This window comes from Amphiura filiformis, chromosome 18 (assembly GCF_039555335.1).
Source record: "Amphiura filiformis chromosome 18, Afil_fr2py, whole genome shotgun sequence".
NCBI lineage: Eukaryota > Metazoa > Echinodermata > Ophiuroidea > Amphilepidida > Amphiuridae > Amphiura > Amphiura filiformis.
This window is the reverse complement of record NC_092645.1, coordinates 42,737,780-42,754,771: the sequence shown is the minus strand read 5'-3', so window position 1 is coordinate 42,754,771 and position 16,992 is coordinate 42,737,780. Positions and strand designations below refer to the sequence as shown.

At 37.0% G+C, this 16,992-nt stretch overlaps 1 protein-coding gene across 4 annotated transcripts; it reads left to right on the top strand.

Moving 5' to 3' along the window:
• Positions 1-1,183: 1,183 nt before the first annotated feature.
• LOC140138692 (uncharacterized) lies at positions 1,184-16,116 on the top strand. Of its 4 annotated transcripts, none has more exons than XR_011857045.1 (4): positions 1,184-1,284; positions 6,040-6,124; positions 9,712-11,599; positions 13,434-14,508. XR_011857045.1 is itself a non-coding variant. In XM_072160442.1 (4 exons), exon 4 carries the CDS (start codon positions 13,500-13,502, stop codon positions 15,834-15,836), a length of 2,337 nt encoding a protein of 778 aa, XP_072016543.1. In that variant the 5' UTR covers positions 1,185-1,284; positions 6,040-6,124; positions 9,712-9,792; positions 13,434-13,499; the 3' UTR covers positions 15,837-16,116. The 4 variants fall into 4 exon arrangements, 3 of the variants coding, with proteins under 3 accessions (XP_072016543.1, XP_072016542.1, XP_072016544.1); XM_072160442.1 differs by having other exon boundaries at positions 1,185-1,284; positions 9,712-9,792; positions 13,434-16,116; XM_072160441.1 differs by having other exon boundaries at positions 1,185-1,284; positions 13,434-16,116.
• Positions 16,117-16,992: the final 876 nt, after the last annotated feature.

Sequence of the window (16,992 nt, the reverse complement as noted above, 5' to 3'; positions counted from 1 at the left end):
AGGATTGGCTCGTGTCTGAGCTAGGGTGACCTGTTTTTTAACACAATGCGAAACATGAAAGCTCGAAAGGTGGCGATCTTTTCTTTTAGACCACCCGAGTTATATAAGGTTAAAATTACAAATTTACCAAATTAAACTTTCGCGACAAGGTTAAACATGTTCTTAGCTATACAAACATACCTTTTATTTCGTCGAACAAGCTTTATTTTGTTCCAAAATCCATGTTTTTATCACAATTTTTGACGTAAAAGAGCTGAATACAAAACCGGTGATGCAAACTCCAAAACTTCGCAGTAACGTAGCGCTTGATGTACGCTTTCGTTTTGACGGTGATTTACGCTCGCGTATCAAGCATTTCAAGCGCGTTTGACAGTATTTTACTGCATGACGCAATTTTGCATTTATTCAAGATGGCGAATTTCTCGAAAAACATGATGTATTTTTCTTTAAAAAAATCCCTCATTTTGCACATTCTTTGCCACTTTTCACTCATCTGATCATCTTTTTATGTGACGGAAGTGATGCTGATTGTATGAAGGTATGTTTTTGTTTTTCCGATAATTTTTAAATTGTTTTTCGAGACAAAAACTTCTTTGCAGAATAGCTGTTTTCACTTGTTTTCAAAAAGTTGTTTTAACCTTGTTTTTTACCCCATAATTTCCCTCATTAATCGAAGCCCTGCCCTCCTTCCAATACATTAAACCTTGACTTCAAAGTGTTTGGCAACTGTTTAACCTTGATGCAAAAGTAAACCTTGATGCAAAAGTAATAATTTAGTCCCTATATAGCGAGGGTGGTCTAAAGGAAAAGATCGCCCGAAAGGTCTTGCAAAAGCCTGTAATGCTGCCGAATTCTGATCCTTTCCTAATCACGCATGCATGTTTTCATTTGTATAGAAATTCCATCCAATATTTTGATACGTTTAATTCCTTATAAACAATTCTGGTGTCAGCTTAGAATAAGCAACTTGCCACGCAATCTTACTGGAACCGTCTTCTATCTTTTAACATGCTTTAACGCTTGAATTTTAACGTTTTCCAGTATTTTTCCACAGCCAAATTCCCGAAAACCGAATACAGACGAGCTGTACGTAATGTAAAATTGCTTTGCGCATGCTTAGGGCGAGCTTGTCGGCCGACGAGTCCCGGATGCAGAATTTCTTCACGGCATTTTGTGACAAAAAGTACCTGAAAGTGAAAATACTTGACTTGATGTTGACTACATAATACTCCCTGCATTTCTCTAATTTGCGGATCACAGTCAGAAGACAGTGACATAATATAGGTAGGTATATATTTATACAAAAGCTTTTAAAGGGGCATTTCGTGATCCACAGCCTCATCCCCCCACTTGAGATTTTTATATCACTGGAAACTTCTGGCTACATAATGTTTATGTACAAAATATTTCTTGCAGATTAATTCGTTTAGCAAAGATATCGTGAAATTTGAATTTCGTTCTGGTGCACCAGAACGAAATTACAACACATTGTCTATGGAGCAGTGTAATACAAATAATCATGTATAACTCATGAATAAAATCGGAATCAACTGAAATTTTGGGAATAGGTTTTTTCGTGGATATCTAATGAAAAATGACATAAATAGAGGATGCTAGGATCACGAAATACTCCTTTAAGCCAAATCAGTAGCGTAGGCCGTAGCCAGTGGGGTGGCAAGGGGGGTAGAGAGTGCCCCCCTGACAAAAATTGAAAAAAAGTGCCCCTCTGACAAAAAAATGAAAGAGGAAATCTGGAGGGCAAAGGAAAAGAAAAGGGGCAAGAAGCCCCTTTTTCGCCAAAATTCAGCCCGATCATGGGCCAAAACAGTATAACATATAAAAATCACATTGTCCCAATAAAGCCCTTTTCATCCCGATCATGGGCGTAAAATAGTGCAAAATACAAAATTTTGTGTGCTACACACAATGCACACGCTTATCATCCCAATAAAAGCCTCTCTAAAAAACAAAACCAGTATATGTATTGTATGATGCAACTGACCCATTCCGTGTCAACTCCAGGGATGTGGCTGGGAATAAATAAACCCTCGAATTTAATTCCAGATTTTAAATGGACCGAAGGTCCAGTGAAATGTCTTGGTTTATATTTTGGGAAGGATAAGAAGATTACTGAGGACCTTAACTGGAAACCGAAATTGACCAAATTGCAAAAAACCTTAATTAGCTGGAAAGCGAGAAAACTAACATATTATGGTAAAATAACGATTATCAAAACGTTGGGTATCTCACAAATACTTTATAATGCCAGTAATCTAAATGTACCAGAGTATGTTGTTAAGAACGTAAACAAACAAATTTTAATTTCCTTTGGGGTTCAGAAAAGAAAAGGTTAAAAGAAAAACAATAACAGGTTATATGGAATATGGTGGTTTGAAGATGATAAACTTAGAGCATCAAATAGCTGCTTTAAAAATAAAATGGATTGCTAGAATTTTAGATGGAAATAACAATAACGCTATATGGAAGAAAATATCACAACATTGGTTCAAACAGCTTGGTGGCTTGTCTTTAATACTCGAGTTTAATTGTAATGCGAAAGACATAAAAGAAATCGTGTATGACAAAATGCCTCTGTTCTATAAAGAGGTTTTAAAAGCTTGGTATACACTGCAAAACAGACAAAGGAAAAACATTTCTGTAAACAATAATACTGTATTATGGGGCAATACAAATATAAGACATAAAAATAGAGTTCTTTTCTTTAAGGAATGGATTGATGCAGGTGTAATACGCATGAAAGACATTGTTATAAATAATAGGTTTTAAATTTAAATGAACTATCTCAAGTTATCAAAAATCCACTGAACATGTTCTTATTTCACAAATTAATTCATGCGATTCGAAAACTGGAAAAAGAGGTCAGGAGTAATTCTATGCCCTCCTGTAAAGAAAAATCGTTCACTATTTTTGAATTTCGGAATAAGCAATTTAAACATATGTATCCATTCTTGAAACAAAAGAAATTTATGTGTTAAATACTGATCTGGAGAAGCCTGTGTGTATTCAGTATTGGGAAAAACATGGTGTGTATGCAAGAGTGTGGGAAAAGGTATTTCAATTTAAAATTCGAAACAGAATTGAAAATAGATTGGGGCAATTCCAATTTAATGTGTTATACAATCTTATTCCATGTAAAAGGAATTTGTATTTATGGAATCAGATACATGTTACTTTTGTAATAGTACAGATAATTTGGAACATTTCTTTATGTGTTCAAATAACAACGTATTCTGGATTAAATTTTCTAACTTTATTTGTCAAATGGAAAATTGCAACTTGTTTAAAATAAACCTGGAAAACATTTTATGTGGGTGGGATATTGAAAATAATGAAAAACATTTAGCTAATATTTTAATTGTTTTGGGGTGTTTTGCTATTTACAAATCTAGAATAATATACAATGATACTGGAAAATCTGTACCTATATTGATGTTATTTATTCAGGAAATAAAAAGAATTGATCAAATAAAGTTGAATACAAAGCGAAAACTGAGGATAAATATAGATAAAGAAAAATGGAATAATAGTAAAATATATTGGAATATTAAGTAATGATACTACATTTATAATAATGGTAAGAAGAAAGAAAAAGAGAAAGAAAGAATAAAGAAAATTTCATAAATAAAGGCGTAAGCTAGACAATTTATTTGTCAAATATAAAAAAAAAACTCCAGGGATGTGCACCGCAGCACCTCTTCAATTTTTTTCTTTTTCTGTGTGGTGGTAGATATTGATGAGAAAGTAAAATTCTGAAAATTTGAGCTTCATACTCCATTTCGCTTTTCCTGTGGCATCAATTTGAAATTTAGGGGGTCAGCGTAAAAAAATGTGTCGCAACGCCAAAGACGACGTTTGGAGGTCCATAAATGTATAAAGGGAACCCTTTAAAACTTTGAAAAGTATGTATCCTAGGCTACTTTTTGGTGTAGAATTCAAATCTGCTATCAGAAAACTTGTAACTCCTTTACTTTAAAAGATATAAGGCCCTCAAAATGCAACTTCGTCCAACCAGGACCAACTTCGGGGGGTCAGAACTCCAAAAGTAAAAATAATTTTATTGTCCATTTTTTTGCCAGTCAGAGCCCTTTGGTAGGACATTACTCTTATCCAATTTTGAGCATATTAGAATACATTTAGCTGAGATATTACCCATGCAAAACCACTTTTTTACATTTTGACCCCCCTGAAAACCAATGTCAGACAATTTGCCCCACCATCAACTTCAGGTATGTTGAAGATATGTTCTTGGACAACATTTCTGAGAGATATTGGCTTGGGGTCTTGATGGCTTCAACACATTAGTTAGGTTTGCCTTCTCCATAGAGTTGTACATTAAATCATTATACATGCGAAATCAAAAATGTGTACAACTCTGGTGCCCTCCATTTACATTAACTCTTTGCTTGCTGCCTGTTACAAAACTCTCCATCCACTTTTTTTCCATCAATATATATGCTTTTATTGCCTTTTTGAGCAGATGCTGGGATGGTGTGGTCACTATCGAAAGCTTTACGGAAGTCAAGATACACAACAATACATCCCCTTAATAACTTTGTCCAGATTTTCATAAATCTCCAAGAGCTGGGTGACACAAGATCTTCCAGATCTGAAGCCATGCTGATCAATCTTTGTTGTACAATGGATTCCAGATGCTATTGGCGTACAAGATGTGCATGGTCTTACCAATGTCTTGTAGAGTACCGTATCTTCAGAATCGCCCCATCCATGAAATCAAAGGTTCGACGGATGATTCCTACATGTACCATTACCATGGCTGCTTGTTTATTGAAGGACAAAGAAGGATCAAATTTTACACCAAGGTCCTTAGGTCCTTTTCTTCCTTTATAACTTCAAGATCACGTTTGATACCTTCTTCTGACATTGTATAGGCCTAGTGTGATTTTCAGTCTGGCTACCATAATGCATATCAGCACTTTGATGTATACATTTTAAAAATTTGAGTTGCCATGTATACCATTCACTAAGCTTGTCCAGGTCTTCTTGGAGCTACATGTACTTCCAATCATCATATTTTAATGTGGGTGAATACCTTCGTATCATCTGCACAAATTTTCACAAAGTTTTCCACTACATCTGGCAGATCATTTACAAAGATGACGAAGAGGAGTAGGTCCAGCACACTTCCTTGAGGAATACCACTATGTACATCTGCCGATGTTGACTTGTGCCCTCCATTTACATTAAAGGGGCATTTCGTGATCCACAGCCTCATCCCCCCACTTTTCCCCAAAAAAGTTGAGATTTTTACACCACTGGATACCTCTGGCTACATAATGTTTATGTACCAAATATTTCTTGCAGATTAATTCGTTTAGCAAAAATATCGCCAAATTTGAATTTCGTTCTGGTGCACCAGAACGAAATTACAACACATTGTCTATATGGAGCAGTGTAATACACATTATCATGCATAACTCGCAAACGCAAAATCGGAATCAACTGAAATTTTGGAAATAAGCTTTTTTTCGTGGATATCTACTGAAAAATGTCATAAAAAGAGGATGCTAGGATCACGAAATCCTCCTTTAACTCTTTGCTTCCTGCCTGTTACAAAACTCTTCATCCACTTTTTTTCCATCAATATATATGCTTTTATTGCCTTTTTGAGCAGACGCTGGGATGGTGTGGTCACTATCAAAAGCTTTACGGAAGTCAAGATACACAACATCAATGCATCCCCTTAATAACTTTAAGAGCTGGGTGGGTGGCACAAGATCTTCCAGATCTTAAGCCATGCTGGTCATACTAAGCAAGTGGTAATAATTTAGGTACTCCGTAACTTGATCTCTGATAATAGATTCCAACAGTTTGCAAACAATTGATGTCAAGCAGATTGGCCTATAATTACCAGGACTGGTTATGTTTCCTTTCAACCAAACTCGCATCAAAAAGAAAACCTATTAGTGGGAGCCTTCTTTGACCCCCCCTCCCCCAAAGCTACTGATATGTGGTTTTCGATACATGCCGTAATGTTTGTTTTCATCTTTTACAATGCAGGGTGATTTGGTGTGACCAGTGAGTGTTTGTGCACAAAGCAATCATTACCGGTACTTAACAATGGAACTGTTCAGGCCATTTACATGTAAGTTTTGTCACGTTACTGTGGCCTCTTTTGACGTACTACAACGTCACCAAAAAAGACATATGCTAAAGTACATCAGAGCTTGTGTCAAAAACAACCAGAAACGTAATAATGAAAACAACAGTGGGAAGGTTACAGGACTATTCTTTCAGTGTGAGATTTGTAAAGAGTGTTTTGTGGGAAAAAGACATTTGGATGAACACTTGAAAACACATGATGGTGCCAATGGCAAGGAACAACAGGACCAACTGAAATATGTGTATCAGTGTGACTGTAATGAAGTCTTTGTGAACAAATGCGATCTTGACATACACATCCAAACACATAGGAAAAAGAACCTCTTTAGATGTGAGCATTGTGGAAAGTATTTTTCGAAAAGCAGTGTTCTTATAGAACACATCGCAATCCACATTAAAGAGAAACAGTGTTTTCCACAGAGTGCACAAACTGTTGTACAAATTCCAACTCGCCGTAGGCGTACTCCCTTATATGCTCGCATATATCCATGTGAGCATTGTAAGAAAAGCTTTGTATCTAGAGGTAGTCTCCAGGTGCACATGTACAGAACTCACACCAAAGAGAATCAGTGCAGGCAATGTCAGATGTGCTTTGCAAGTAAGGCGCACCTTGCAGCACATATCCAATCTCACAACAAAGAAAATCAATGTGAGCAATGTCATATGATATTTGCAACTAAGGCTCAGCTTGAATCACACATTCACCCCGGAGAGCTACCTTATCCATGTCTACATTGCCAGAAGTGTTTTTCAACTAAGTATAATCTACACATGCACATCAGGAGGATTCACGAGATTGTGAAACGTACTTATCAATGCCAACATTGTCAGAAGTACTTATTAACTAAGAGTGGTCTCCAGGCACACATGAAAATTCACGCTAAAGAGCAACCCCAACAGTGTTCGTATTGTCAGCTGTGGTTTACAGTTAAGGGTCTTAAATCACACATCCTAAGTCACACCAAAGAGTAGAATATACACACCAAAGTGAAAAAACTATCAGTGTTGAGAACTGTCAGAAAATGGGAGACTTGACCATCAATGGGTGCATTGTCACCTATGTTTTCCCAAAATTGAGTACTATCAAAACACAGTGGGATTCATCGCCAAAGTGAAAGTTTATCAGTGTGAACATTGTGAAAGACCTATTCAAGCTAACATGCTCTTTAAAATCTCATTCACTCATTTATTTAAAATAGTAAATTATAGTACAACTGTATATATTATTTGTTTAGATTTAAATTGTACAACTTAGAACCATAATATTTAAGAAATTAGGATTGACGGATCAGAGAGTCAGTAAAATGGAGGGGGTATAACTGGTATATTAACATGTGTTGGTAGACTTTGTTGTCTTTGTAATTATAATAAAGATCTCTTTAAATCTATGATCTCAACACAAAATTATAAGATGTACCTCAAACTTTGACCTTCATTAGGAGACTGGCAACCCAAGTTTTGGGGTCAAGTGTCCAAAAGGTCAATGATCCCAAACTTGGGTTGGCAGTCTCCTGGTGGAGGTTAAAGTTGTGACAGAAAAGTTGAGGTACGCTCACGTCTTAATTTTGTGTCGAGATTAGCTTTAAATTTTCAATTATGAGGGAAGGTGTTAAATTGTCTTGTATACATAAAGCTGAATCAATAGAATCTATTACCGCGGTACTAGGGATTGATTGACAGTGGGGTAGAGGGCTTTTTGTTGCCTTAGGGAAATCGGGCAACCTCATTGTTAAACTCAGGGCCGTAGCTAGGGGGGCAGCCGGGGATGCCATGGCTGCCCCATTTTTGAGAAATTTGTTGTGTTTTTCTTTGTATCTTTCAATATGGGCATAGATTTGTAATTTGGCCGCCCCATATTTGTGACGGCCGCCCACATTTTTCGACCTTGCTACGGCCCTGGTTAAACTACCAATAGCTTGTCACTCAATGATGTAGAGTAAATGACCCAGGGACTTGACATCCAAGTAAATTCCAAACTCCCCAATCAGGCCAGGTGCACCACCATCATGGTTTCCGGGCATGGTTTCATACTATCAATAAAACCTATGTGTCCCTATGTAGATCTCAAAACAGGCAAGAACACGAGGAGGTCTCCCTGTTAAGGTTAGCAACTATTTTAAATTGTTGCGATTTGGTGATCATCTTGCAATTGGTAGTGAGCTTTGGCAAAAATTGCATCAAGAGTGTGTAGAAGAATTCAAATATTACATATACTTTTGTAGGTCTTGTGGTTCTTGAGTTTATGTTGTAAAGAGGGCTGAAACAACAACACTTTTGTAAAACGTACATGAATCATAAACAGCAATAAATCAAGCAAATTTTCAAAGTATATGATTTGTAGAATTCAGATAATGAAAATTGATTTTTTTTTGGCTGCTTCGACCAACAATACCACGTATACCCTTAATACTAATCTTTTAGATGTAATATGCAAACTACATGTATGAGGAATATGATTGAGCCATGTTTTATCTGGCAAAACAGAATAATATTTTAATTAAAAAATATTCTGACATTAGTTCGGTAGTTGGTTCAAGTATAATCATCCAAACACTGATTTATTATAACAAAACTGAAGTAGTTTTTGGAGCTGTGCATTAATTATGGACTATTGGAGGGTAAAATGGAGCAAGAATTTGTTGGCAATGAATTTGTTGGCAACAAAATGGGCAAGAATATGTTGGCAAACTAGGGAGGGGCAATTATAACAAGTCAAAGAGGAAAGGCAATTTTGGCACATATTTATGTGGCACCTCCAAAATAAATGTTAAACCAGGGATGGTTAAACATACATAAATAAGGTGGTACTACACCACTTGATAAATTTGTGACTAATTTTGCATTTTTCTCAAAAAATAATAACACACTGGTATTAACAGAAGTTAAGTATATTATAGGGGCAAGGAATCCAGTTACTGCACTGAAATTTCAGTGACTCAAGACAAGCGGTACGTTATTTATGATAAGAAAATGGGTACCGCTATAGAATGTACCTCATTTCTTGACATACATGTATAATGAACCACCTGTCTTGAATCACTGAAATGTCAGTGAAGTAATTGGATCCCGGAATTGGATTCCTTGCCCCTATAATATACATAACTTTTAATTGTTACCAGTGTGTAGTTACTTTTTGAGAAAAATGCAAAATTAGTCACAACATTTTATCAGGGTGTGTAGTACCACCTTTAAAAACAACAATAAATCAAGCAAGTTTTCAAAGTGTATGATTTGTAGAAAGAACTTTTGCAAAACATCGAAACTAGTGTTATTTTTCAAATATTGATTTATATATTGAAAATTGATATTTTGGCTGCTTCAACCAACAATACTGCGTCTACCCATATAAAAGGGGGGCACTGCAGATGCATAATTGCTCTTTGTGTGATACAAAATAAGATTCAGGGTAAATTATCTTCCTTGGAGAATTTCTTCATGGATTTTAAAGATCAAAATGCACAAATTCAAACAATTTTTTTACACAATTAACTGCCAATTTTCTTTGCAATTAAATAAAACTTAAACGGAATATTTGTTTTTATTGTTAAATTTGTCTGTTTTCATTTTCAGGTTTATTTTAGTGACTACGGATTTCAAATCTTGCAGAGGTTAAGAGAATATACAAGATGGAGGTCTTTAGGCCTTTTAAATGTAAGTTTTGTCAAGTTACCTTGGCTTCTTTTGATGTACTACAACATCATCAAAAAAGACACATGCTAAAATATATCAGAGCTTGTGCCAAGAGGAACAGGAAACATAGCAATGAAAACAACAGTGTTACAACAAGACTATTCTTTGAGTGTGAGGTCTGTTCGAAGTGCTTTGTTGGAAAAAGGCATTTGAAAGAGCACTTAAGAATGCATGACAATGAGAATGTCTACGAGGAACAACTGCATCAGTATCAGTATTACTATTATGACAAGATTATGTCCGTAACTACACGTATCCGACATAGGAAAGTGAACCTCTTACAATGTGAGCATTGTAAGATGTATTTTTCACAAAGCAGTGTTCTTAGAGAACATATTGCAATTCACACCAAACCAAAACAGTGTTTTTCATCCAGTTCTCAACTCAAATTAGATATCTCAACGTGCACCAAAGGTGACATCACCATGTATTCATGTGAACATTGTCTGAAATGTTTTGCAACTAAGAATAGTCTCCAGGTACACGTAAACAAAACTCACAACGAAGAGAAACCATATCAGTGTGAGCAATGTCAGATGTACTTTACAACTAAAGCTCACCTTGTAACACATGTTAAAGTTCACGTGGATCAGTGTGACCATTGTGAGATGCTCTTTGCAACGAAGGCTGAGCTTAAATCGCACATTATGATTTGCACCAAAGAGAAACCCTATAAGTGTGAGCACTGTCAGATGTGCTTTGCAAGTAAGGTACCTCTTATGGCACATGTCAAATCCCACACCAACGTCAGACCTGATACCAAAGAGAAACAGTATCAGTGCGAGTATTGTCAGAAATGCTTTGCGCGAAGGAACTGTCTTACAATACACATTCGTACTCACACCAATCAGTGTGAGTATTGTAAGAAATGCTTTGCATCAAATTGGAGTCTCAAAGAACACATGGCAACTCATACCAAATTGAAACCTTATCAGTGTGAATATTGTCAGAAATGCTTTGCACTGAAGAGCCACCTTGATGTACACATCAAAACTCACACTAAACCTCATCGATGTAAGTATTGTATGAAACGCTTTGCACATAATAGCCACCTTAAAGAACACATTATCAGTTCACACCAACGAGAAACTGAAACCATATCAGTGTGAATATTGCCCGAAATGTTTTACACTAAAAAAAAGGGGCCAGCTCAACATGCATATCCGAATTCACACCAAAGATCGAGCTTATCAATGCCAGTACTGTCACACAATTCACACAAACGATAAGCCATATCAGTGCGAGTATTGCAGCAAACGTTTTGTACAAAGCGGCCAACTCATTGCACATGTCAGAACTCACACCAAAGAGCGTCCTTATCGATGTCAGAAATGTTTTACACAAAGTAGTCAGCTGAAAGAACATGTTAGAACTCACACCAAAGAGAAACCATTTCAGTGCGAGTATTGTGGCAAAAGTTTTGTACAAAGGAGCCAACTCATTGTACATATCAGAACTCACACCAAAGAGCGACCTTATCAATGCCAGTATTGTCAGAAATGCTTTACACGAAAGAGTGTGCTGAAAGAACATGTCAGATCTCCCACTAAAGATTAACCTTGTCAGTTGTCAGAAATGTTTTGCACAATGGCTACTTCAGAACTCAATCATACCGATGGGAACGCCGCATCAGTGTGGGGGTATTGCCAGAAATACTACACACGCAGGGGCCACGTACACCTTAATCAACAAATCTCAATTAACACCAGAGAAGGACCCAATTGATGTGAGAAAGTTCTAGGTTTTGCCGGGAGGTTTTGTTTCTGGGGTAAGTTTTATAAACAAAAGAATTCAAACCAAAGTGAAACTATCCAAGTCACATGTGAATATTGCCAACTAAACCCTATTCGCAAACCCAAACTTTATCTAATTCAAACAGGTTGCTATGCAAATCCAATGAAAAAGTAACTCACTCACTACTTAAGCTGTCACCATCCGGACAGACAGCTTAATGGCAAGTGTCTTCGTCCCAGTCCACAGCTTTTATAGATGTTCATTGTATCTCATGAAGCAGTTCATTGTACACAGGAGGCTTGAGTTATGTCATGCATTATCTTTTTTTATGCCTCCACCGCGAGGCATACTGTTTTTGCAATGTCCATCCTTCCGTCCGGATGCTGTATCTCGGGCATGGATGGGCGGATTGACTTCAGATTTTCAGGATAGGTGGGTCATGGTCAAAAACTGGCTCCTTTTTTTTTGGGTGGGGTTCAAGGTCATATACTAAGGTCAAAGGTCATTTGAGGTCAAATTACTAAAAACTGTTGTATGGGCATGAAATTTGATGGGTACAGTCAACATTTAGAGCCAAATTTTTGGATGGTCATTTCGGGGTCACCCAGGGGTCATCTAAAGTCAAAAAGATAAAATTTGTCGTATGGGCATGAAACTTGGTAGGTACAGTCAACTTCTAGAGCAAAAATTTTGAATGGTCATTTCGGGGTCACCCAAGGGTCATCTAAGGTCAAATTGATAAAATTGGTCATATGGGCATGAAACTTGGTACATGTAGGTACAGTCAACATTTAGAGCCAAAGTTTTAAATGGTCATTTCGGGGTCACCCAGGGGTCATTTAAGGTCAAATTGATAAAATTGGTCATATGGGCATGAAACTTAGTGGGTACAGTCAACATTTAGAGCCCAATTTTTGGCATGTCATTTTGGAGTCATCCGGGGTCACCCAGAGCCAGAGGTAATCTGAGGTCAAATTACTACAAATGGATTTGTACACATTTAAATCGCCCCATGGTGGAGGCATCCCATTTGACGCCTTGCGTCGAAAACCGTGACGTTTCTAGTTTTTTTTTAATACTTCATGAACATTTTCCTTACCAACAGTTCCTTAAAAATGGGCTGTCACACAGACGGCGGAGCACTGTCCAATTTTCTTCAGGAAAGCTGTATGTCAAATAGCTCTACCTCATACTCATTATATATTTATTGTTTCTGTTTCTACTGGTAAATATGCACAGTCCATAATAATAATGTTGAATATAGTAACCAATAATAAGTTGTGATGTTATTCACCTACAATATCATGATGCCAATAACAAAATTACATGTAGTTCCAATGACAGGTCTATACTGAGCTACAGCACCATTGGTGCTCTTGTTTACTTTGAAATGGCTTGCTAAACTGACAATTAGGGATGCACCATTTGATTTCCAGGGGGAGCATGAGAGAAAACTTCCGTACTAGTGAGGCAAAAAAAAAAATGCCCACTAGTGACACAATTTAAAAAAAATTCCCGTCAGTGAGTACAAAAAAAACCATCCAACTGTATAAAGGAATACATCAAAATTGAAAGAAAAAAGTTCTTTTCGCCTGACCCGAATTCACATGCCGCTCAACTTTTTAGGAGTATCAATTAATGCAACCATTGAAATGTGAAAACTGGATCTGGGGAAGTCTTAAAAAGGCCTTAAATATCAATTGTTGTTTTACCATACACAGAGTCAAGCTTAGGGGTACACCATTAGATTTCCGTGAAGAAAAAAAAATCACCTTGTAGACCACTCCCATGCCCCCTGAGAATCAAATGGTCTTCATGATTTCAAGTCGTTTTGAAGAAAATAACATAATATATCTTATCTATTTCAGGTTGATTGGGTGTAACCATGCAGTGACTTCAGACTTAATTTGTGCTAGAATTGAGCTCGATCTATAATGGAACTGTTCAGGCCATTTACATGTAAGTTATGCAAAATTACTTTGGCCTCTTTTGATGTACTCCAGCGTCATCAAAAAAGACACATGCTTAAGTACACTAGAGCTTGTGTCAAAAACAACCAGAAACATAACAATGAAAACAACAGTGGGAAGGTTACAGGACTATTCTTTCAGTGTGAGATCTGTGAGGAGTGCTTCGTGGGGAAAAGTCATTTAGATGAACACTTGAAAACACATGTGGACAATGATAACAGGGAGCCACATCATCAAAAAAGAGTTTGTGCCAAAAGGAACCAGAAACGTGAAAACAAAAGTGGGCAAGTTGCTGGATTATTTTTTCAGTGTCAGATTTGTAAGGAGTGTTTCGTAGGAAAAAGCCATTTGAAAGAACACTTGGAAATTGCGCATGACTGTGATGGTAAGAGTCGATTGGCTACACAAAGTACTCGCAAAATACACATCAGAACTAGCAAAGAGATGCTTTATAAATGTGTGCATTGTCACAAATGTTTCACACAAAGTAGCACTCTGACACAACACATCCGAACACATACCAAAATAAATCCCTATAGATGCGAGCATTGTCAAAAATCCTTTTCACAAAGACATTTTCTTAAAAAACACATTGCAATACACACAAATAAGAAACAGGATTTTTCACACAGCTATCAACTCCAAGTACAAAGCACAAAAGATGTAATCAACGTGTATTCATGTGAGTATTGTGAGAAGAGTTTTGTAAGCAAGGGTAATCTCCAGGTGCACATGACCAGCACTCACAATTCAGAGAAACCCTTTCAGTGTAAGGAGTGTCAGATGTGTTTTGCGGATAAGATTCAACTTGAATCGCACACCTTTATTCACAATGCATCAAAAATGGATCAATGTTGGTATTGTCACAAATACTATACACGTGACAGTTTTAAGGCACACATTCGAACTCACGCCAACGAGAAACTTTATCAATGCCAGTATTGTCAGAAATGCTTTTTAGAGATAAATAGTATCAAAAACCACATCAGACTGCACAAAGAGAAGCCATTTCGGTGTACACATAAGAAATGTCAGAAATGCTATGCATCAAGGAGCTTGCTCAAAGATCACATCGGGACTCACACCAAAGAGAAAACCTATCAATGTGTGCAGTGTCAAAAATGCTTTTCACGAAAGGGTACTCTGAAAACACATATTCAATCACACACTAAAGAGAAACGCTACCAGTGTGAGCACTGTCAGAAGTACTTTGCAACTAAGGAGCATCTTGGATCTCATACCAAAGATGAACATCGACGACGCCACCAGTGTGAGCTCTGTCAAAAGGTTTTTAAAACTAAGGGGCAGTTTGAATCACATATTCGAACCCATATTAAAGAGAAACGCTATCAGTGTGAGCACTGTCAGAAGTACTTTGCAACTAAGGCGTATCTTAGATCTCATACCAAAGATGAACATCAACGATGCCATCAGTGTGAGCTCTGTCAAAAGGTTTTTAAAACTAAGGGGCAGTTTGAATCACATATTCGAACCCACATTAAAGAGAAACGCTATCAGTGTGAGCACTGTCAGAAGTACTTTGCAACTAAGGCGTATCTTAGATCTCATACCAAAGATGAACATCGACAACAGTGTGAGCTATGTCAAAATGTTTTTAAAACTAAGGAGCAGCTTGAATCACATACCATAATTCACACCAAAGAGAAAACATATCAGTGTACATATTGTCAGAAATACTTTGCTGATAATAGTTATCTCCAGGAACACATTGATAAAACTCACAACAAAAAGAAACTTCAGTGTCCACATTGTCCGCAGTGCTTACAAACAAATTGTAAACTGAAAGAACATATCAGAAAAATTCACACAAAAGAGAAACCTTATACGTGTCAACATTGTCAGACACGCTTTTCATGCAAGACTTCTCTCCAGATACACATCACCAGATTTCACCCCAAAGAGAAACCCTATCAGTGTGAGCAATGTCAGATGTGGTTTGCAATCAAGAGTCAGTTTAAATCACACACCAGAAGTCACGTCAAAACCTTCCAGTGTGAGTATTGTCAGAAGTCTTTTACACATAGAGGCTGTCTCAACGAACACATCAGAACTCATCATACCAAAGAGAAGCCTTATCGATGCCACTATTGTCAGAAATGCTTTACACAGAATTGTAAACTTACCAATCATATCAAGATTCACACGAAAGAGAAACCCTATCAGTGCCAGTATTGTCAGAAACGCTTTGCACAGAGCAGTAATCACAAACTACATGTCAGAACTCACAACAAAGAGAAATCCTATCAGTGTGAGTATACGCTGGCGAAGTTACGTAATTAATCGGATTAATTTCCATAGCAATAGGTGAAAACAATTTTGAACATATCGCGCTTCACTACAAGTAGGTTACACTCATCACCTGTGTATGTCTGTAATCGTAGACCGAATACAATACTGGCCTTTTCAAAGATACTAATTTTACAGGTGCAAGTGATCAGCATGATATGGTTCAATGCAGAGGTACCGCGTGAACGTATCAGTGCAGCGCGGTATATTCAAAAATTGTTTTCACCTATTGTTATGGTAGTTAATCCGATTATTACGTAACTTCGCCAGCGTATTGTCAGAAATGCTTTGCACAGAGCTGTCAACTCAAAGTACACATCCGAACTCACACCAAAGAGAAACCCTATCAGTGTGAGTATTGTCAGAAATGCTTTGCACAGAGCAGTAATCTCAAAGTACACATCCGAAATCACAGGAAAGTGTGAGTTTGGGCACACCTGTACTCACATGAACAAGGAGAGAAACCAATAAATGAGCCCTTTCGCAGTTTCAGTTCAAAGTGATTTTGTGGTTAATGTGCTCGGGAGATAAACACTGAGGACTCGCGGTCACTCACCATTATTTCTTAATGTGAACAGCTTGTGGCGGCACCATATTCCACCCCACTTTGAAAAAAAGAGCAAAGTAAGTTGGAATGTATAAATTCTGTGGTCTGTTGTTAATCATGCAATAAAACACATGAGAAAGATATCAAGTGGTTTTACAAACGATTTTGACTTCATTTTCATTAAAGTTTGCCTTTTTTGTGGTCTTTTAATTTACCCGGGTTTTTTTTACCTCAAAACGATTATTTACCATTCCCTTACCATAGAAGATTGCTTAATAAGCAATACTTAAGCAATCATGCTAGCAATCACTGATTATTAGCAATAATCTAAGCAATATTAAAAGATCACTAGCCATCATTAGCAATCAATCCAAATATAAGCAATAATAGGCAATATCACATCCTTGGTAAGACATCATGCTAGCAACCGGTCCATGGTTTACATGTGAAAAATAAATAAAACACAAACTATACTGACCACAGCAATGCAGAAAAAGGGAAACATATGAAATGAAAAACTTAATACAAATAGGTTTTTAAACTGGCTTTAAAGGCACTATACACAGTGGGCGATGAGCGGATGGTTATAGGAAGGTCATTCCA